Source organism: Lactuca serriola, chromosome 5, assembly GCF_051521515.1.
Source record: "Lactuca serriola cultivar US96UC23 chromosome 5, Lser_US96UC23_V15, whole genome shotgun sequence".
NCBI lineage: Eukaryota > Viridiplantae > Streptophyta > Magnoliopsida > Asterales > Asteraceae > Lactuca > Lactuca serriola.
The window spans coordinates 359,690,441-359,715,251 of record NC_136412.1 but is presented as its reverse complement, the minus strand read 5'-3'; the positions used below and the strand labels follow the sequence as shown (position 1 = coordinate 359,715,251).

Here is a 24,811-nt window from a genome sequence, read left to right as displayed (position 1 = left end):
TTTGATTGAGTGTTTCGTGGGAATTGCAGCTGGAGGATTTCCGGAGCAGCAACATCAGACAGACAGTTCCCGCACAGATCAGCAACTACTTCGAGGTGAGTTGCCTTCCTGTAGCGGTGGGTCTACGGCCACAATGTCGGCCCACCAGTAGGAGTTGTGTGTTAGATGATTGTCTTTGTGATATCATCTAGTTCTGCTACTACCTGATATGTTATATGATAGCTTGATGTGTTATAGTAGTAGAGTTCGGTTGTTAGGACCGAAGGGTATTCAGACACCCCAGATACGTCTGACAGCATGTGATGTCATGATTAGATGCTAACATGATCTGAGCCATGTGTTAGGGGTAGTAGGAGGGGAACAGTCCCCGAGTTCGGTTGTTAGGACCGAAGGGTAGTTAGACACCCCAGAAATGTCTGATAATATGTTATATTATGTTATGTGATAGTAGTAGTGGTAGGGGTGAAACAGTCCCCGGGGTTTGGTTGTTAGGACCGAAGGGTGGTCGGCACCCCAGAATGGCCGCACGGGTAGGTCGGCACCCCAGAATGGTCGTACCGGGTAGGTCGGGCACCCTAGAAATGCCTGACAAGTATGGTATGTTATATGATTGTTCTGTATGTTATATGATCGTATGGTATGTGGTATGTTGGGGGAACTCACTAAGCTTCGTGCTTACAGTTTTTAGTTTTGGTTTCAGGTACCTCTTCATCGAAGGGGAAGGAGCTGGCGCGGTAGCGATACATCATACACATACACGGTTTTCCGCCTTACGAGATTGTTCTGGGATTTGTACTCTGATATTTAGTTGATTTCGTATTTTGGTTTTCAAACACGATTTATGATTGTGGAATGATTTGATCAGACAATGTTTTATTTACAAATGCTTTCCAAAGTATTGATTTAAAAATGAAATTTTTGGACGTGAAAATTGGGTTATTACATGGAATCTAAAGCAAAGAACCATCAGATCCAATGAATTGTTTGCAAGAACTAGATTATGCTGCAACATTATAACATTGGACTACAAAAAAGAATATACCACCATCTTAACATATAAACAGAATAATGTGAATTCATATGAATTTAATCATAAAACACCGCAATTTAGCATGTACATGTTATCATAATTGATATTAATAAATGTATGTTTAATATTCTATAAGAATAATATGCAGTAACATGAACTTATCAACAAGATGATGTTAATGAAAAACAAACATTGGAACATACAACAAATTCTTGAAAAACATATTGATTGAATAAAATTATAAAATTAAACCTTGAAACAGATGATGTATTGTTAAATAACATATTCTAGGTTAACTTGTGTTCTAGGTTAAACAGATTCAATCAATCAATATGATGTTGATTGCTAAAATCACGAATCATACATAGATGAATTAGGGAATCGGTAGTTACTTGAAGATCCAATCATTTTATGCTAATAGGTCAAACACATAATATGATACATGCAAGTAACATTAAAAATTGAATCTTGTTGTTCTAGGTTAAATAGAAGTAACAATAAAAGTGATCAAAATTCAAACCTTGAACAACTGATGAAATCACGATACAGAATAATAAATCACAGCTTGAAAGAGCGTAAACAGTTGGTGAAGATGAAGATTAACATAAATCACTAAGCACTTGTACCTCTACCTTGGATGAAAATTGATTATCACAGAGCTAAAAGTCAATCACAATCTTGGGATGAATTGTTGATGTCGATATATGAAAATCAACCTCGATAAATTAGATTATCACATGAAAATGTAGAAGAAAGAAGAAGATGAACTCCAAAATCACAAAAATCGCAAATTTAATGCTTGTGATTTCGACAGGTAAGGATCATTGATCGACTAGTGAATGTCAATCTCAAATACCAGGACGAACTAGTAGAAAGAAGTGAATATTTTAGGAGATGAAGATTAATGACATGAATATGAATATGAAGGAATATCGACCGCACATAAGCGCTGATTTTGGTAGAAGAATCGAAGTAGGTGAGGATGTTCTTAATGACGTGAACATGACGTTAATAATCTATCAGGTGAAGATGTTATATTTAACCTAATGACTAATCTCCCCCTAATTAACTAATCAAGTACATTAATTAGTGTTAATCACGATCTTTATTAGCCATCAGACTAGTTTTGATCAAAGACTAAGATGTTGTCCTCATGTCTCACAAAATATCATTGGTCTCAAATGAACCTAATTATATATATATATATATATATATATATATATATATATATATATATATATAGGGCTAGGATTAAATATGAACTACAAATATTGTATGAATGTATTACCAATTCTTGTCCATTAGATTAAACAAATTGAATGAGTGTGATTTGAAGGAACATATGATTAACATAGGATAAATGCACTATATAATTACACTTATTTAATTATTAATTATAAAGGTATTTAATTTTATTAACCTATGTCTAAAAAAGGAAGAGTGCTTATTTATTGCATATTTTAATTGGATTTTTAATAAGTTCTTATTTATAAAATTAAACGTTACTAATTACATCTTTTTTTTAAAACACATGCTCATATGATATTAGGATGAACATACATCATTATCTATTCATTCTTAATGAATATGATTACAAACAAGTGATTTTTCTAAGAGTTATCTTTCTTAAAGAATATGATTGTAATCAAATGAAAATTATCTACATTTTAGACAACTAAGTCAAATGATGTAATAAAATCAAATTGTAATGCCCCGGTTTTTCTCGGTACGTTTAGTTATTTTAATTTAATTATCCTTGTAACCTTGGGTTAATTTATTTAACCAATGTCTGATTTCTTATGTTATTGGACTCTTTTGATCATCTTGTAAACTCCTTCTATTGAAGTCCATGGGCTATGGGCCTATTTGCAAAGTCCATCTAGTAAATAGTACTTAATGTGTTAATTGAGTCATTTAGAACACACACAAGAAAAACACTCTAAACCCTTCCCCCTCTCTCTCTCAAATCGTCCTCCCTCTTTTTGGGATCAAGAGCAGCTAAGGGGTTGTTGTTTGGAGCTTAATTCTTGTTCATTTCCAGCCTTGATTCATATTGGTATGAACCTCCTTATCATTTCTTACAACTTGATTCATAACCTTGTTCTAGTTTTATGATTTCATCTTCACTTCTTCTCCTTCTTATTTGATTTGTAATTGTATGTTATACATCATCTCAAGATCCTATCTTCACCCCATATATGGTGGATGATGGATCTAGGGGATTACATGTGGCAAAAGATCATGGAAACCCTAAAAGGGAGAATGATGATTTTATGTGCTTTATGTTCATTTTCATGTTGATTATTATTACAATCTTGTGGCAAAATGAAATCCTAATGATACCTAACCCTTTTTAGTACCACCATGATCATGGGGACTAAATTGGGATGATGAACACATCTTAAAAGGTGTTTCAAAGGGAGAAGGATGGATAAGCCAAAAAGGAATCCCGAGTGGCTACGATTATGTTTTCCATCAGATTTGTAGTCATTTTGTAAAACTCATATCTTGAGCTCTAGAACTCAAACGGACCCCAAACCAGTTCCAAAAGTTCACAAATTTAGTTGGCTAACTTTCTTAAGCAGTCCAACCTCACTGATAAGGACTTTATCTATGGGAAATAATGGCATCTTTGTTGTTAGGTCTGATCCAGGCCTGTTCTGATATGTCATTTTGTTTTCATCATTTCTAACGCTTGGAAAAGGATCCAGAGTGATTCCAAGTTTCTATATGTTACTTATATTATGAATTTAAGATCTGGAGCAAATGGGGTGTTATTTCCAATTATAAATTGGTTAGAATGGATCCACACTCCAGATCAGTGAGCAGTCACCAGCTTTTGCTAGTGTTGTGATTGTCCACAATGTGAATTTTATATCTGGAGTTTGGGAGATGATTTTCATTCAATTCCAACTCTGAGACTTTCATTTGTATGTCCTTTACTTCTATTAATTTTGGTTTGGACGAATTCTACTCACAAGTTGGGTAGAATTGACCAACATCACTTGACTGTATTGTTGGAGACAGAAGTGATACACCATTTTGTAAAATTCATATTTAATTCATCTTTTGGAGTTAGAATGAGTTCTTTATAGTTGTAGAATCCTGAGAAATCATAGTTTCCTATAAAATTTAGTTAAAGCTATGTTTCTGTTTTAGATTTTGGAGTAAATCCGTTTTGAACAGCAGGTCTGTTTTAGAGACCTTGCTGTGATTACTCTTTTCTCAACTCATAGCTTCATTACTTCTCCTTTCTAACCTTTAGTCCTTCTTAGGTGAGGTTTTGAAGTTTGCTCAAGCTTGGTAGCATTATTTGATTGTTAGCTATCCTTACTACTCACTCAAAGTGAGTTCTCTCACACCGTTGTATTGATGATTGTGTTTGCTAGTTAGCTCGTGTGTGATTATTTGAATTTATTATAAAAGCATGCTATATAAATATTGTTTTAATTCTTACATGTGCACTGTATGTAACTAATCATGGATATGGGGACACCACCAAAGGATACGGATTTAACGGTGCGGTGGGTAGGTAAGATCACCAACGTAATACTCATCGTGAGGTGCGGTGATTAGGGCCAAGTGATAAGGGATCTTCCCGGTGCGGCTCAAACCTACAAGTCCTTCTTGTATTATTGGAGTTGATTCGTTCTTTGCCCTCATTATACAACTATAATTGGAAAATGGATTAGGGTTAGTAAATATGAATGTTAGTACAATGTCTGTGTTTGAATTCACTAAGCTTTGTGCTTACGGTTTCCCTTATAACTTTTCAGGTGTTAAGATTAAAGAGGCTAAGGCTTGACAAGGAGCACCGGTACATCGCTACTAGTTATTTTTGTTGGGACCTTATTATTATTATTTCTTCCGCACTTATTTTATATGATTATTAAGTAGATGGATTATGTTATGACTATTTCAGTTGTTTTAATTTAATTTAAGATGGATTTAAAAGTTTAAAATTTTTGCAAAAAATTTGAGTGTCACAAGTTGGTATTAGAGCGACAGTTTGAGGGAACTAGGCATTCTTGTGGATGTTCTAGACTCAAATTTGAGGCTCTATAAGAGTTTATTTTCTTTTTAAAAGATTATTTAAACTTTCTGAAGACTAGTAGTGGAAGATGTCGCGGTGTGCCAGTCGGCCAGCCAAGTAAGCCTTATTTCTTATGTTAAATGTTTATGTTAAATTGTTGACTATGAATTGGATTCTACTAGCCTTAAAATATTAGATTACACGCTTAGTTAGTGTTAACATGTAAGAGAGTTGTAAAATTAACGGCTAGAGCGAACTGAAAATTTTGAAACTAGACGCGAATGCGAAATTGGAACTTGTGTGGAAGGTAGTAGAAGGGCCCCTACTATTTGAAACATCGGTGCCGGTTTCGGGTCGGGGCAAGGTTGAAAAAATTTCGGCAAGCTGAGTATTTTGTCTTCCCAGAAATATATAGGCTGAATTGTTTCTAAGATTTTCCTTCTTCTGTGGATACCAATGGCTCCGCCTGCTAGACTTAATCAGCTCCAAATGGAGCAAGTTAGGGATATTGTCGCTGAGGAATTCAATAACGCTTTCAACGAACTAATCCCGGGTGTGACCAACGACATAATCAACCAAGTCGGTGCTCTTCTGGATGAGCGCCTCGCGGCTATTCCCGGGGGAGCATTACCGGCTCTGCATGTTCAGGATTCGACATACTACTTCGAGAAGTTCAGCAAGTGTAGCCCTCCTCTTTGGAACGGTGAATCCGAACCAGTTGCTGCTAAGCACTGGGCGTCAGATGTTGAGGGCGCCTTCATAACTGTTGGGTATCCGGACCGGTAGAAAGTAGTGATCGCCATGAATCAGCTGCGGAAAAGGGGAAAGACATGGTGGAACACCATCACCGCTCTTTTAAACGAAGAAGAAGTGAGGGCCATGTCTTGGGCCCAATTTGTGGAGAGGTCTGAGGCACAATATGTGCCTAAGGTGGAGCATCAGTGGATGCAGCAAGAGTTCATGGCCTTACAGCAGACTACCGAGTCCTTTAGCGATCTGAACGCCAAGTTCTTGGAGATGCTATCTTTTTGCCCCATTCCAAGAGGAAGGCCAATGACACCTCTTCCAATACATATAGAGATGACACCTCTTCCAAGACATCCAGAGATGCCTAGAAAAAGCAAAAGCAGGGTAGTAAGTCAAGGTATAAATATAGGACGTCTTCAGGGCGAGAAAAATTTGTTGATATGATACAACTGCAAAAAGCCATGGCATCATTGGAAGAATTGTAGGGATCCCCCTGTGAGTGCAGTACCTTATATTACTTCTGCAGTTCCCGTCTGCTATCACTGCAACGAGACGGGACACAAGAAGCCCGAATGCCCGAAGTTGAAGACTGGTAAAGGAGACGGGGGTACAAATCATGTAATTGCATCGTCCTCTAAAGGACCCATTATGGTGACACAAGGTCATGCTCACCAGATGAATGTGGAGGAGCCGGTGATTACAACGACAGTGGCAGACACTTATTTTCTAGATTCCGAGCCCGATGTTGTTATGTTTGATAGTGGTGCTACCCATTCTTTTGTATCTCGAACGTTTATTAATCGTTTGGGGCGTAGTATCAGAAAATTGGCTCACCCAATGGTTGTCGAAGTTGCTGACAACCGCACTATTTATATCACCGATGTTTATCGGGGTTGCACTCTCGAGTTTTCTGGAGTTGAATTCCCCATTGATCTTATCCCTATTGCGATGCGAGAGCTCTGCGTTATCGTAGGCATGGATTGGCTTGATGTGTTTGATGTGGAAATCCACTTTCGTAAGAAGCAAGTTCGTGTTTGAAACCCTAGAGGTGGAGAACTTATTATTCAGGGAGACATTCCCCGCCTGGCTATGGTTTCTTGCTCTTCTGCCATAGCACTAAACGACGTTCCTATCGCTTCCGACTTCAGTGATGTCTTTCCGGAGGAACTCCCTGGCTTGCCACCTATTCGGCAAGTGGAGTTTCGCATTGATTTGGTGCCAGGTGCGAATCCGGTAGCGAAATCTCCTTACCGCTTGGCACCACCTGAAATGAAAGAGATCCAAGATTAACTTCAAGAACTAAGTGATAAAGGGTTTATACGGCCAAGCTGCTCGCCTTGGGGTGCTCCTATTCTCTTTGTGAAGAAGAAAGATGGATCCCGGCGAATGTGTATTGATTATAGGGAGCTAAACAAGCGCATGATAAAGAATAGGTACCCGTTGCCACGTATTGACGATCTTTTCGATCAGCTTCAGGGAGCGTCTTGGTTTTCCAAGATTGATTTACGTTCCGTTTTCCATCAGATGCGGGTTCGTGAAAAAGACATTGAAAAAAACAACATTTCGTACTCGATATGGGCACTTTGAGTTCGTGGTGATGCCTTTTGGGCTCACCAATGCACCCGCAACGTTTATGGATCTCATGAACCGGTTGTGTAGCTCAATGCTTGACCGTTCGGTCATAGTGTTCATAAATGATATCTTGGTCTATTCTAAGAGCAAAGAGGAGCATGAGCAACACCTTAAGGAGATTCTGGAAACTCTGGCTAGAGAAAGGCTTTATGTTAAATTCTCAAAATGTGAATTTTGGTTGGAAGATGTTCAGTTCTTGGGGCATGTGGTAAACAAACACGGTATTAAGGTCGATCAAGCCAAGGTTGATGTGGTTAAACAATGGAAGATTCCAAAAACACCTTCTGAAATTCGCATTTTCTTGGGTTTAGCCGGTTATTACCGGAGGTTCATTGAAAATTTCTATAAAATCACCTTACCACTCACCCGATTGACCAAGAAATCAGTGAAATTCGTTTGGGGCCCAGAGCAGCAACTGGAGTTTGATGAGTTGAGGAAACGATTGTGTGATTCTCCGATTTTGGCCTTACCTGATGGGGTTGAGGATATGGTGGTTTACTGTGATCCATCGCTTTAGGGTCTTGGTGTCGTGTTAATGCAACGACATAGGGTGATAGCCTATGCCTCCCGACAGCTAAAACCCCACGAACGAAACTACCCCACTCATAATTTGGAGTTTGGGGCTGTTGTTTTCGCTCTTAAGATTTGGAGACACTATCTCTATGGAGTGAAGTTTATCATATACACTGACCATAAGAGTCTGAAATATTTGTTCGAGCAGTGGGATTTGAACATGAGGCATATCAGATGGTTGGATGTGGTAAAAGAGTATGATTGTGAAATTCACTACCACCCCGGTAAAGCTAATGTGGTACCTGATGCTCTCAGTCGTAAATAACCTGCCGAACCGATTCGAGTTAAGTGTCTCCGGATCACGATGGTGTCGTCTTTGTTAGATCTAATTCGGGATGCCCAAAAGACGAAAATACTAGAGGAAAACATCAGGCATGAGAAGATTGGGAAAGAGTTGCTTAAGATGGAACGAGACGGGCGGGGTTTGTTGACTCGCTACGGTAGGGTTTGGGTTCCATATACCGGGGGAAATCGGAAAACCCTAATGGATGAGTCTCATAAGTCAAAATTTTATATCCATCCTGGTGCTACTAAAATGTATCGGGACCTTCAGGAGGCTTACTGGTGGCATGGAATGAAGAATGATGTGGCTCGATTTGTGGAAGAATGTATGACCTGTCGGAAGGTCAAGGCAGAACACCAGAAACCGCATGGGAAGTTGCAACCATTGGAGATTCCTGAATGGAAATGGGAGCATCTAACCATGGACTTCATTACAAAACTTCCTAGAACTGCCCCAGGAGCGAATACGATATGGGTGATTGTTGATCGTTTGACTAAGAGTGCTCAATTTCTGGCTATAAAGGAGAGCTCATCGTCGGAGAAATTAGCCGAGATCTTTGTTCGGGAGATTGTCTCATTACATGGGGTGCCCTTTCTATTGTCTCCGATCGGGACACCCGATTTACTTCTCGGTCCTGGAGGAAGTTTCAAGAGGAGTTGGGCACACGATTACATTTTAGCACCGCCTTCCATCCGCAGACAGACAGACAGAGTGAGCGGACGATTCAGTGTCAAACCCCAAAACCGGAACGGCGGAAACGTTCTGGGGTGGATGACGTCATGTCAAGTATCACAACACATGCATTATAGTAATCAAAGTACAACAAGACATTGCATTAATAGTAATAATTTTACATGGTTACATTAATACATCGATTCAAAGTAATACAAGTAATAGAATAGATACAACATAATGCTAAGCTATCTTCATCAACTGCTCCGGGGATGTACCTGTCTAATGCTAACCTGAGAATACAAGTTATTTGAAAAGCGAGTATCAACATTTTTACAAATGCTGGTGAGTTCATAAGTATTTAGTGACATTTCATTCAAATAACTTTATAAAGTAATAGTTTAAGTGTTTACAGTGTATTAGAGTTCTTTCCAGAAAATCCTATATTTTCTTTAATCAAAGCAGCCTTCTACCAAGACTGGTCAGTGTTATGTGGTAAAAAGTAGTTTTCCCCTAAATTGCTATCATTATCAAAATACTGAATTTGATTATTGAGGAAAGCAAACGACATTAGGGAATAACATATGCCTCAGCAGTGAGGACTGCTGACTAAGACAAGGAATCATAGACTACAGGAGAGTATCAAACGAACGACACGCCTGGTTCAGTCTAACAAATAGAGACACAGACCCTAGAAGGTACCAAATGAAAGGTACAGCTGGTAAGGTCCAAAACAGTGAATACTGTGAATACAGTGAATACAGACCCCAAACAGTATCAAATGAAAGATACGTCTTATAAGGTCAAAAACAGAGAAAGCAGACCCCAGACAGTATCAAATGAAAGATACGTCTTGTAAGGTCAAAACAGAGAAAGCAGACCCCAGACAATATCAAATGAAAGATACGTCTTGTAAGGTCAAAACAGAGAAAGCAGACCCCAGACAGTATCAAATGAAAGATACGTCTTGTAAGGTCAAAACAGTGTGACTCCAAAATGAATTACCAGCATACAGTGTAAATTGCTGGCGAAATACCGTTACCTTAAAGCCAATGAATTATAAGGTAACCCGGGATACTCGTAACCATACTGACTAGAGTACCAGACGCCCTACAAGCGTCTAAAATGTGACATTTGTCACCCGTTGGCTTGGTAGGCCGGGACTGTAGCTAGCAGTCTGGGTGCGGGGTTGTCAATCCCGTATAGATCTATACACACAATGTCCGCTCTCCCTACAGGAGACTCTGGTTACCAACTAGATGACGGAGAAGGCCGTGTCCTGAAGATGCATCCCAAATAGTGGGTAGAGACTTCCAACTAGTGGGTTTCTAATGTAAGTGCTGAACTAGAGGTAGAGACTCTTAACTGAATTGACTGAAGTAAACCCGTATGTCTATGCTTGTGTACATAATATATAAGTAATGAATCAACGACCTTCGGATGGACATCCGATCCCACCAGACCACATCTCAACGAAGAAAAGGAAATAGGGCGGACAAACCTTCCTAAGTCCTTCAATCGTTATTTATATGCATCTATACAAGCACAGACATACATCCAACTACGCTTGAGTGTGTATCATATAGTGAAGTATAAGTGTACAGTGGAGCATCCGAGTCATGAAGTATAAGCGTACAGAGTGGGATAATCGAATCGTGAAGTATAAGTGTACCAAGTGTAAGTGTATCACGAAGTGGAGACGACGATAAGTGAAGTAAGAGCGTCTATCAAGTATAAGAGGCTACAAGTATAAGCGATTTAGAGACAAAAATCCGGTATAAGTGTATCACGAAGGGAATGCGTTATCAAGTAGGAGTTTTAAATAAGTAAAAGCGAAGCAGCAGTAACAACAAGTAAAAGTATACGTTGTGAACGTGAACTTTGATTAAAATCTTGTAAAACCTTTATTCTCGGGGAAAAATCGTAATTTGTATTCTTTTGTAAAATATGTTTGTAAACCTTTGGAAATCTTTCTTAAACCAGTTTAAAATGAATTTGGACAAAGCAGTATAAGTGAGAGTTTTGAAACAATGAAAACCTTTTTGAAAACCATTATCGTGTCCTACTCGGTAAAACAGTGTACAGTGGTAAAATCTTGTGCATGCGGGTTATCAATCACATGTGATTGATATGATAACCGGCATGTTTAACTTGTATTCCCCCCTATAAAACATGTTAAAACATTTAAAAGGTTCATTCAGGGGTATGAACTCACCTGACGCAAGTAGGTCCGACGAAGGTGCCGTTTGGGCGTTCGGTGTCACGCAAGGACTCGAACACACACAATGACCTATTTAACATATGATAACATATGCTCACATATAATTAGTATATTTAATACTAATTAAACAAATATACGCGCTCAAAGGAGCGGAAAACACTTTGGATAAGTGTTTGGGTGTCCCGGGTAGCGTCTAAAGGTGTGTGTGACTTAGGAATGGAGTTTACTCTCCAAGATTAAGCCCTTAATATGATGTTTACGGCCCAGGGACTACTCACCATGAGTTTACGGCCGTAAACTCATGGTGATGGGTTCTAGGGTGTTTTAAGGCTTCTTCTTGCTCATGGAATTATTCTAAGTACTTTTCCAAAAAGGCATGAGTGGGTTTGAGGCTTCTAAGGGCATTAACTTGGAGTTTACGGCCTAAGATCAACTCCTAAGGGATTTTACGGCTGTAAACTCTCATCCTTAGAGTTTTGTGAAGTTTAAAGCCCCTAATGCCTTGCTAGTAATTTATAATGAAGTATGATGCCATTTTGGGGGATTAAATCAATGTTTTGGGCATGTTTAAGGGTGTTTACAGCCTTGACACATGTCTGGGCTGTAAACTCCTTTTACTCCTTCATTTTATTGAGTTTAATTGATCTAACCCAAAAGGACAAGCCCCTAATTTATGTCTTAAGCCTTGGTATGAATTTAGGGCACCTTTCCACATGTTTTTATGAGTTTACGGCCCTGGAGCTATTTCTTTGGAAGCTTTGGCCGTAAACTCCTAAATGGAGGGTGTTTGGCATGTTTAAGGTCCCCTAACTATTTTTAGATGATTCTAGGATTTATTCCAAGGCTATTGGTGGAGTTCTATGGCTTTTAAACATGTAAAAATGAGTTTACACCCCATGTTTGAGGGGTTTACGGCCCAAGCACATTCCTTGGCCGTAAACTCCTATTTGCTCCTCAAAATTCATGACTAGGGTGTTCTAAGTCCGGGTTTGCAAGCCATAAGGTCTTATCTAAGTCCCAATGTTGGTTTGGAGGGGTTAAATTGCTTAAAAACCCACTTATTAAGTGTTTACGGCCCAAGCATGCTCCTTGGCCGTAAACACATGTTCCAAGTCCAATTCTATGCTATAAACACGAATCATAATGTTTAGAGTAAGCTAGGGTAAGCAGACTTACAATCTGGAAGCGTTTGGTTGCGGATTCGGGGCGAAAACGGGTCTAGAGAGAGAGTATAGAGAGAGAGTGTAAAAAGTCTCCAATGGACTCCACTCACCCTTATATAGGGTTCCGAGTCGGGGCTCAGTGGGATTTTACCCGATACTGCCGTTAAACGGGGCTTTTGGTCGCACCCGATTTAGTGGTCGTAACAATAAAACTTAACATTTTCCATTTAAATGGAAATGTGTGTTATGTGTTTTTATTTCCTTTTATCACGACTTAATGGCATATTAATGTAAAAAATGGAATGTTTATTAAATTTGACGACCTCTAATTAACGGAACTTTATAAACTAGAATATTCCGTTAACGGTAACGGGGAAATGTAACGGAACAACTTGGGTTGTCACATTCAGACCTTGGAGGACATGCTTAGGGCATGAGAGATTGATTTTGGGGGTAGTTAGGATGACCATCTACATCTAGCTGAATTTTCTTATAACAACAACTATCACTCGAGCATTAAAATGCCTCCGTATGAAGCCTTGTATGGGAGGAAGTGCAGGATGCCCGTTTGTTGGGGCGAGGTTGGGCAGAGGCTACTTGGGAGTACCGATATCGTGCTACGGACTATGGAGAAAATCCAAGTGATTCGGGATCATTTGGTCACAGCGAGGAGTCGTCAGAAAGCTTAACAAAAGACGCTCCAATCTTGAGTTCCAGGTGGGAGATTATGTGTTGCTTAAAGTCTCCCCCTGGAAAGGTGTGATGCGATTTTGAAAGCGGGGAAAGCTCGGACCCCGATTCATTGGACCCTACAAGGTCATAGCCCGTGTGGGAAAGGTGGCTTACCGTTCAGAGCTTCCTAACGAGCTTAGTCTAATTTATAATATGTTCCACGTGTCTCAGTTATGAAAATTCTTTGTTGATGAGACCGCTATGATACCACTGGAGGACATATAAATTGACGAGAGTCTCAATTATGTTGAGAAACCAATCGCTATTTTAGAACGAAAGACGAAAGATCTCCGCAACAAGACTATAAACCTGGTTAAGGTGCAGTGGCAACATAGGAAGGGTTCGGAATGGACTTGGGAAGCGGAATGTGAGATGCGGGCTCATTATCCGAATCTATTTCTAGGCGTTGACTTCGAGGACGAAGTCCGTTCTTAGTGGGGGAGAGTTGTAACGCCCCGGTTTTTCTCGGTACGTTTGGTTATTTTAATTTAATTATCCTTGTAACCTTGGGTTAATTTATTTAACCAATGTCTGATTTCTAATGTTATTGGACTCTTTTGATCATCTTGTAAACTCCTTCTATTGAAGTCCATGGGCTATGGGCCTATTTGCAAAGTCCATCTAGCAAATAGTACTTAATGTGTTAATTGAGTCATTTGGAACACACACAAGAAAAACACTCTAAACCCTCCCTTTCTCTCTCAAATCGTCCTACCTCTCTTTGGGATCAAGAGCAGCCAAGGGGTTGTTGTTTGGAGCTTAATTCTTGTTCATTTCCAGCCTTGATTCATATTGGTATGAACCTCCTTATCATTTCTTACAACTTGATTCATAACCTTGTTCTAGTTTTATGATTTCATCTTCACTTCTTCTCCTTCTTATTTGATTTGTAATTGTATGTTATACATCGTCTCAAGATCCTATCTTCACCCCATATATGGTGGATGATGGATCTAGGGGATTACATGTGGCAAAAGATCATGGAAACCCTAAAAGGGAGAATGGTGATTTTATGTGCTTTATGTTCATTTTCACGTTGATTATTATTACAATCTTGTGGCAAAATGAAATCCTAATGATACCTAACCCTTTTTAGTACCACCATGATCATGGGGACTAAATTGGTATGATGAACACATCTTAAAAGGTGTTTCAAAGGGAGAAGGATGGATAAGCCAAAAAGGAATCCCGAATGGCTACGATTCTATTTTCCATCAGATCTGTAGCCATTTTGTAAAACTCATATCTTGAGCTCTAGAACTCAAACGGACCCCAAACCAGTTCCAAAAGTTCACAAATTTAGTTGGCTAACTTTCTTAAGCAGTCCAACCTCACTGATAAGGACTTTATCTATGGGAAATAATGGCATCTTTGTTGTTAGGTCTGATCCGGGCCTGTTCTGATATGTCATTTTGTTTTCATCATTTCTAACGCTTGGAAAAGGATCCAGAGTGATTCCAAGTTTCTATATGTTCCTTATATTATGAATTTAAGATCTGGAGCAAATGGGGTGTTATTTCCAATTATAAATTTGTTAGAATGGATCCACACTCCAGATCAGTGAGCAGTCACCAGCTTTTGCTAGTGCTGTGATTGTCCACAATGTGAATTTTATATCTGGAGTTTGGGAGATGTTTTTCATTCAATTCCAACTCTGAGACTTTCATTTGTATGTCCTTTACTTCTCTTAATTTTGGTTTGGACGAATTCTATTCACAAGTTGGGTAGAATTGACCAACATCACTTGACTGTATTGTTGGAGACAGAAGTGATACACCATTTTGTAAAATTCATATTTAATTCATCTTTTGGAGTTAGAATGAGTTCTTTATAGTTGTGGAATCCTGAGAAATCATAGTTTCCTATAAAATTTAGTTAAAGCTATGTTTCTGTTTTAGATTTTGGAGTAAATCCGTTTTGAACAGCAGGTCTGTTTTAGAGACCTTGCTGTGATTACTCTTTTCTCAACTCATAGCTTCATTACTTCTCCTTTCTAACCTTTAGTCCTTCTTAGGTGAGGTTTTGAAGTTCGCTCAAGCGTGGTAGCATTATTTGATTGTTAGCTATCCTTACTACTCACTCAAGGTGAGTTCTCTCACACCGTTGTATTGATGATTGTGTTTGCTAGTTAGCTCGTGTGTGATTATTTGAATTTATTATAAAAGCATGCTATATACGTATTGTTTTAATTCGTACATGTACACTGTATGTAACTAATCATGGATATGGGGACACCACCAAAGGATACGGATTTACCGGTGCGGTGGGTAGGTAAGATCACCAACGTAATACTCATCGTGAGGTGCGGTGATTAGGGCCAAGTGATAAGGGATCTTCCCGGTGCGGCTCAAACCTACAAGTCCTTCTTGTATTATTGGCGTTGATTCGTTCTTTGCCCTCATTATACAACTATAATTGGAAAATGGATTAGGGTTCGTAAATATGAATGTTAGTACAATTTCTGTGTTTGAATTCACTAAGCTTTGTGCTTACGGTTTCCCTTATAACTTTTCAGGTGTTAAGATTAAAGAGGCTAAGGCTTGACAAGGAGCACCGGGACATCGCTACTAGTTATTTTTGTTGGAACCTTATTATTATTATTTCTTCCGCACTTATTTTATATGATTATTAAGTAGATGGATTATGTTATGACTATTTCAGTTGTTTTAATTTAATTTAAGATGGGTTTAAAAGTTTAAAATTTTTGCAAAAAATTTGGGTGTCACACAAATCAAATAAAATTCAATTCACATCAAAATATAATATGACGATGAGTACATATTTTCATTCTTTCATTCTTAAAGAATAGTAGTATTTCATTCAAAGTGATTTTTAGAATTAATATTCATAAAGAATACATTTCACGTATATTAGACAATAACATATCATTCTTTTAGAAAAATATAATGCAATATAATCAATAACATGTATTATAAAAATAAGAGTCATTCTTATAACATAAAACAACCATTTTTAAACAATATTATAAAAACAAAAATATATACAACATTTTGAAAAATATACAAACAACCTTCTATACTACATTATTTCATAATTTGTCACAATTCTTAAAGGATAAACAAAAAGAATTATAATTGATACTGCATTCTTTAAGAATCTGTCATTATTCTTGAAGAATTTTTGTTTGTTTTTTGATGGTTTTCCCGTACCTCCTCACACTTGAACCTAAACGAACAAATTATTCAATTAAAACTTTCGTTTTCCTGATATAAACAAAAACGAGAATAGTTGGAACATTTGGTGCCAAAATTAAATATTTTTTAATTAAGAAAACAACTTAAATTACATAACAAGCTACCTTTCTCATGATCCGCTTCATAAATATGGAATGAGCATTCTAAAAGTGTATTCTAAAATACCAACCTCTTAATAGATAGTGTATGCTATCTATATTCTCTATTTCTAGTCGCCACTCAAATTGATTCCTTCTCATGTATGATTGTTTAATCGCCAAATGACAGAAATTCAAGATTTTGCTTCAAGGAATTATCAACCATCAACTATTAACATCCAATAACATCTACATTTTGACATCATATAAAGTAATTTAATTTAATGAAATTATAAAGGATAATAAACTAAAAACAAAAATCACGAGGTGGAATAGTAGACAAAGATAGAAGCTAATTCCCAAGAGGCATGGCTTTTTTAAATGTTAAAATATTGGTAACTGAATTAATTTCTCACTTACACATACAAGAAACAAACTTAACACCTCCATTTTAGAGATAAACTTAGAGTTTTACTCAATTGACAAATAAGTAGTCATTTTATCATTAGGAGTTTTAATACGTCAATGGTGCAACAAAAATCATAGAGAAAGTGAAGATTTTGAATAGTTTTCTAAGTTGGTAATGGCTTCTCTTTCTGATGTATTAACTAATCACCTAATCTATAAGAAAATTTCATTTAAGCATTTCAACAAACAGTTAATACGCATGTAAAATCACAAAGCTTTTTTTTAAATCAATCTAATAAAAGTGAACCTAAATGTATTGGGGTTTGATACAAAGAATAAAATGGAAAACAAATCAAAACATAGACCTAGTTATTCTAAAAAAAACTTAGAAATTAAAGATCAAGGCTACTACAGGTCGTAAGAAGAGAAGAAAGATTGTTTTTAGCTCATTTTGATAATAACTCCAACTAGGATTCCTAATCTCTTAAACTTTCAAAATCAAAGAAAGAAAAAGCTCTTTAACATTCAAAATCAAAAAACAAGAGTACGTTTTTCAAGTTTGTTGATAAATCAAAAAATAAGAGTAAATTGATCTAGAATAAGAAAACTAAACAAAATTCAAATTATTGATCATACCTATATTTATTCATACACAAGTCATTAAATTCAACATCTTCACTGTCTAATCTACTTCATTTACCCATGGCAGTGGGCAACAACGGCGAAAGTGAAGATAGTTAGACGATGAGAGATGAAGGAGGGGTGGGATGGTTTAGACGTCAATGCTTCCAAGGGAAGTTGATGATGAAGGATTGTTGTCGCTGGAGGGGAGGCATCGGTGGAGGACTTCTATGGCCGAGAAGAAGATGGATGTAGGGGAAAAACCGGGTGAAAAAGAATTGGGGGGTGAAGAACCGAGGGTCGGATAAATAAGACTCATACGAGATGATAGGGAAACAGTTATTAGATTAATTATTTTACCATAAATAAACATATTATTATATTTGATCAAAATGAGTGGTTAAGATTTGGTTATACACTCACACAATATTTATGGTTTATATATGAACGTAACTCTCTCTCTCTCTCTCTCTATATATATATATATATATATATATATATATATGTGTGTGTGTGTGTGTGTGTGTGTGTGTGTTTTCTACTATTATCCAAGCTTTTATATACTTTTTATAGGAAAAGTAACTCTTTAAATAAATGTAACACTGCGAGTCTTCATGATTTTATGTATCGGTATCTAATTAGAAAGCAAAGAAATGCTTAATGACAATGTATAATTAATAATTGAAATATTTTATGATTTTATAATAGAGAAATTAAATATTTTCCTACTTAGGCTCCGTTTGATATGCGTCTGACCGAGTCAAGTCAGACGTTTTTGGCTGACTCGGTCAACAAAATGTGTTTGATAATCCAACTTTGGCCATCTGACTCGGTAAGAAATGTCTGACTGAGAAAGGAGTTGGCAGGAGGCTAGAAAGAAAGCAAGACTTTACAATAATACCCTTGGCCTTGGATAAAAACAAGTGAAATGAGAGGTTACAAGAATTGAACTCGGGTCTCCCCTATACATATAATGATGTTTACCAGCAAGATAAAGAGTTTTTTTGTGTTTTAATTTCTAAAATAGTATATCTAATGTCTATTATGCTGGAAGTTTTTGTATACATTATTATTATTATTATTATTATTATTATTATTATTATTATTATTATTATTATAAAGAGCATCAGGGTAAAATGGTCATTTTGCATCAGTCAGCACATTCAGTCAGATGTATAATCAAACAACATAGTTTCTTACTAAGTCAGAACTTATTACTCAGACAAACATTTCTCAATCAATACTTTCTTAGTCAGCAACTATCAAACGACCCCTTATTTTTCTTATCCAACTTGAGAAATTAAATATTCTTCTACTTATTCTTATCCATCTTTCTACCAACTTTAGTTGATGACAAATATAATAAAAAAATATTAAATTTATTAAATATGACAAGTGTCACATTCTTAAATGTGTAGGAAGATGATAGGAGAAATAAAGTGGGAAAAATATTTGATTTCTCTTTCTAATATTGAAAAGTTTGGTTATATTTAACAGTAAATATGAATGAATCTTGTGGTTCAAGAAAATGTATAGTTGCTACCATGATTGGTTCGAGTTTTGTTTGTTGACATAAAAGGATAATTATATATCTCAAAATTATTCATGAAATACTTACATAATATAAAAATGTCTTTTAAAACATGCAAATTAACTTTTCTATATTAACGATTTAAAGAACTATTTTGACTCGACTCAAGCCTTCGTCGATTGAGAGGAGCCCCTCGCCTCACTCGGAAACTCTTATCACGACCTCTCTCATGTATAAGGGGAAGGTTCACCGAGATGATCAAAGGCTAGCTGCCTAGAGACAGGGGTAGAGACTAGACTAGCTTTCCAGGATAAAAAATGTCAGTCACTCACTTAAACCTAAACCCTCTCAATTGCATATACCAAAAGATTGTGCCAAAAGAATTGCTAGCTTTTTGTTTGTTATTGAATTGACCTCGACATCGATTTCATATACCAAAAGAATTGTACATTGCTAGGAAGACCGGTAAACTCCACCTTCCACTCTCGTTAATCCATCCACTCATGAAAACCCAAAGTTACCTTCATTCATCATCATCCATCAAAGTGATATTAGGCAGTGATAATTAATAACAAGGTCAACAAGTTTCTACATCAACTATCTTGAAGATGGACAAGATTGCAAATGTTCTTTTCACTCCAAGCATGACCAACTAGACCCATGTGATCAAACGTGGAACAATGGTTAGATTTCATTATAGTTTTGAGTCGTTGAATCGTTAAACATATTTAATTTTGAAAACACTTGGTCGAATTTTGTATAATCCGGTTTCCCTATTTGTTAGTTAAGTAATCATTAATTATATATCAACCTTTATAATTAAGGTTGGAATTAAAGTATTAAGCCATAAGCTCTCATGATTGGACCCTTATTTACCCTAACTAATTAAGGTGATGAAGATTATTTTTTGTATTTGTATGAACAATCGTGATCAATGTATCAACACACATGTAAAGGCGTGCAAAGTGTAGAATCTAATAATTTCCCGTAATGAACATTGCATTACGCCATTACCAAAAGGGTTAAAGTAGAATGCTATGGCAATGGAATTAAACTAAAATAAGACGAATACAGATACACAAACTAAAGGGGTGTTTGGGAAAAAAATTTAAGTCTAAGATCTTTTTGTAAAAGTTCTTTTAAGGAAACAAAAGCTAAAAGTGAGTTTTAAAAAGTGTTTGGGTAGTATTTTTTAACTTTTGAGTGTGATTTAGCTTTAAAAGTCCAAAAGTTACAAAGAATACACTTTCTTGACTTTTGAAAACTTACCATTTTCTTCTTTATAAAAAGTTATTTTGAAAAGAACTTTTGCATCATTCAAACATCTTTATATCTTTTTAGAAAAGTTAAAAGACAAAAGTCATTTAAAAAGTTTTCCCAAACACCCTCTAAATGATGTGCCTAATATACAATACAACACATGTACACTAATAAAAAGATCAGTCAAAACTCAAAACAGATAAATCAAACCAAAACCAACTATTTCTAGTTCGGTTCTTGTTTCTAGATTTTTTTATATATATATATAAAAAAAAAAAAAAACTTGTTTGTGGGCCCCTACTAGCCTACATAGAAGAAACCAAGTTAAAATACCAACTAAACATGAATCTCGTGATAGTCACTATTCAAGAATATAACCAAATTCAAGAAAAGTACAACTCTATGTCTTATCAATGAAATTATAGTATCATACAAGCAAACCCTTTGTCTTTAAGAGACTCATAAAGAAGACCCCATCTACCCACTTTTTTAATCTTTTCTATACCTCACCTTCAAAGATTAGAATCATACAAAAAAAACCCTTAAATTCTTATGCTTCTTCTGTGTATTTTTCAACACAAATATGCAAGAAGAGGGCAAAACAGATGATGGTTTTGTCCCTCTTGGCATTTGCCATAGGCTATTCAATTTCATCATCAATAGCTTCCTTACAAGACGTTTGACATCACCTCATGATGAAAGATCTCAAGCTCATGAAGTCAGAAATCCGGACCATGATGTAATTAGTCACCATCACCATGGTCATGACACGGATCATGAAATACTAGTTGAGTTTAGACACATTAATGGTTCAATTGTGAACAGGAGAAACAAGAGCTCTGGTCAAAATTTGGTCAAAGAAAACGGGAATCCGACATTAACCCGTCAGAAAACGGATTCACAAGATCAAAGGAATGGAAATGGCGATCAAGAAAAAGTCCCGAAAAGGACGAATTTGAAGATCATAGAAGGTGGGAATCTGCCTGGAAGGAGGCATCATCTTTTGAGTGTTGCTTCAAATATAAATGAGAAAGCTGATGCATTTATAAGGAGCAAGAAAGAAGCCATGGAGAAGAACTTGAGCATGAAAGAGATCAACGATGTGTGATGATAAAAAAAATGGTTGCCATAAAATAAACATCATTTCCAGTTTGTATGCATGTTTTCTTTTATAAAATAATCATAACTATGCATTTGTATTTCTTCAATGATACATCGTTATGACATTTCGTTTACACTTCTTAATAGCAATGCATTTAGATTCTTTACTCATCTTAGCAACACACTATAGTTCTCTACCCATAATCACAAAATATAGATGAAACTTGTAAATCTTACTTTATTTTTGCTCATAGTAGTAGTAATGTAACTACATTTGTTTATTAATGATAGCAATTTACTTAGATTCCATTACCCATAATAACAACATGAATTTACTGTATTAACAATATGCAACCAAAAATTTGCAAGCACTTTATAAATTTCAGGTTATATATGTTGCTATTTGAAGAAATGCAAGAATGTGCGTTGTTATTATATTTATAGGTAAAGAAATGTAAGTTGGTTGTTCTTATGGGTAAAAAGGTAAAAAAAAAAAAAAATCAATGCAATTGTTACCGAAATGAATGTAAATACCAGGGAATATAGCTACCTCAAAAAGAATTTATAGGGAAATAAATGAAATTAGTGTACAACAGAGGGACATGGGGTTCCTAAAAATCTAACTAATCTAAAACAAGAATTAAAACGAATTTCCTATCGTGTGGTGGAACGTCTTTGAATTTTTGTTTTTGTATCGTCTATGAACAAAATGATTAAGAACCATCAACATATATACTCTATATTTGCTGTTAGCCTCACCTCTTATGTATGCTCCCATTCGCAACGCACAAATTTTAATGACAGATATACCCTTTTTAGTACTTGTTGCAAATCTAAAGCATAAAACCCTCTCTCGTTCACCTTGTTTTCTTGTTTCTTGGCCTAAAATTCAAGAAATCACCTTGAGGACCTAAGTTTCATCATTTGTCGAAGACAAGATAAGTTTGGACAAACGATAAAGATCATATGGGGCCCACAAATGGTCAACCACACAGGGTTTCCCCGAGTCAAGCCTTAACCATGGTTTACCTTTGCCACTCCAATGAAGCAGGCTGATTGCACCAGGGTGCAAGCTCCTGCATTTTCCTTCAATGTTGTCACCACCCAAACCATGTTGGTTCCAACTATGGTCAACTGCTTTTATGTTTCCAGCAAAAACAAGTAAAAATGGTGGCAAAGAACCCAAATGATATATCCTCTTTTGCTTCTGAACTGCCATCCATTCTTCAAGCTTCTGTAAATACCCTCTTTGCCTCCATTTCTCAACGTCTAAAACCATCACTCCTGTGTTGAAATAACAAGGATTCTTACCTCTATCTCTCCCTTTGAACACTTTTGCTAATTCCGGGTCGGACCAGAAATTGTCGTTGAAGTATTGTGTGAAATTGGCTTGACAATATTCAGGTGCAGCGAGCACCTTGTCTTGCAAGTCAACTCTCCACAGCTTCTCGATATCATCCACGACAACAAGATCCGAATCCAGATAGATGATCCGTTTCACATACGTCGGAATTATGTCTGCAAGGTAGATTCTTGCGTAATTCAGGGGTTCATCAAGCGCCTCGCGTATAGATTTTGATATCTTACCCTGGACCAAATTGGAATCGAATCTGTATAGTTTGAAGTTGAGGTACGGGAAGGTGGTTTTGATGCTGGTTTTGATATCTTGATCGAACCGAAGCCATAGGAAATGGAACACTACGTTTTCCGGACAGCCGGAGTTATGCAGAATTGACTGGACGGCGGCCATTGTCCCACGGAGGTAGTTGCAATCAAGAGTCATTGCTAAATGGATTCGGTCGCTGGGGGAGGATCCACATGCTTGGCCATTACGAAACCCTGGTGCTTCACGGAAAAAAGGGACATTTTGGGATAGTTTTCGGTTGCGGGTGAGGCGGATATTGGTGGCGGCAAGGGCGGTTAATGGTGGTTGGAGGGAGGACAGAGACAGGAGGCCGATGAGGAGTAGAAGACAATCGAAGCTCCGAAAGGCCATCCTGCCCGGCAATAAAGGACGGTGGACGGAAATATCAGGGAAAAAGAGTTCAAACAGCCATTAGAGGCTGATTGAAAAAAGATTTTAAAGTTTTGATCACAGAATCTTTTTAGAAATATTATAAAGGAAAACAAGGGGATTGATGGGTTTGAGAGGAAGAGAAGATTATTCGGAAGAAAATAATGGGATATTTCTATAACAATTTTGACTCTTTTATGACAAATCAGGAAGTCAACAATCGTCAAAAAAAAAAAATCGTACTACTAATGAATTGTTTGGGATGTGCGGCTATAATTTTGAGCGTTTGCAAGGAAAATATAAGCAGAAAGAAAAGGAAACATACGGCAATATTATTTTTCATATTTTAAAGTTTGAAATAAATAAACAAAAGAATTCTAACGATCTTTTAACAAAATAAAGAAAATAATTGTTTTTTGTATTCTAACGATCTTTTAACTATTTACGACAATGACAATATATTGTGTTCTTATATCCGAGGGTTTTGTCAATATTAACAAAATAAATACACTGTGTGCAGAAATAATCTCACAAGTCACAAATGTAATACAAAATGTCCCTACATTCAAAAGTTCATTTTCGCCGTCTATTACCCTTTTAGGTTATTTTGTCTTGCATATTTTTATAAGCATACGTTACAAATTCTTTGACAAAAATTGAAGTAATGTTAAGCGAAGATGTTGAATTGTAGATCATGATCTTCCCTCTACCTCATTGTCATTATTGAGACTTAGCAATGGGTGGTCCTAAGGTTTGTGGTGGTAGCTGTAATCCAGTCTGCAGTGCTCATACAGAGGGTCTACAATGCTTGAGTAGAAGGTTTATGGTGCTTAACAATTGAAGGTTTGTATTGATCGGATACACTTCAAATATAAAGACTAAAGAGAAACTTAATAAACGAAGATAAAAAACAAACTTTAGAAGAAACAAAGAGTTCTCCGAATTGTTTCTTTCACCAAGAAATAGTTTTTGTCCTCACCAAGAAGACGGTTGTCACAAAGACAATTACGACACCAAGCCGTGTGCATAACAATAGGGTTTACCCTAATGTTGTATATATATTAATCTATACATATTAATCTCATGATTAAAGGAATTATATCTAATCTATACTAAGAAGTGATCTTATCACAAAGATACATGATCTGTGATATATTCTATACTTATCTATATCATTACCTAATATACAAAAGATTACATAGAATAACTACACTATACGCTCACGCTGATAAGTTTGGTATGTTGGCGCTATCAATGTAGTTGATGCTGACGCTGACATATATTGTAGAGTGTTTGACTCATCAGATCATAAGGTGTGACCTTACAATCTCTCCCAATCTGATGATATCAAAACTAATCTTCAATGAATTCTTTAGCTCGTGCTCCCCTTGAAAATAAGAATGAATGTTTAACTCTTCAGCTATAATGAATGCCCCCCTAAGAATAAAAGCGACTTCTTATTTTTTATTTTTCAAGCAGTTGAGGTAATAGATCTGAC

General features: G+C 36.6%; 1 protein-coding gene and 1 pseudogene across 1 annotated transcript; one reads left to right on the top strand and one right to left on the bottom strand.

Moving 5' to 3' along the window:
• Window positions 1-5,864: 5,864 nt before the first annotated feature.
• LOC145051168 (uncharacterized) lies at window positions 5,865-6,848 on the top strand. The gene is made up of 2 exons (XM_078999292.1): window positions 5,865-6,207; window positions 6,316-6,848. Exons 1-2 carry the CDS (start codon window positions 5,865-5,867, stop codon window positions 6,846-6,848), a joined length of 876 nt encoding a protein of 291 aa, XP_078855418.1.
• Window positions 6,849-21,821: 14,973 nt separating this feature from the next.
• Window positions 21,822-23,463, bottom strand: LOC145055670 (putative galacturonosyltransferase-like 4 pseudogene; annotated as a pseudogene).
• Between the last annotated feature and the right edge of the window lie 1,348 nt (window positions 23,464-24,811).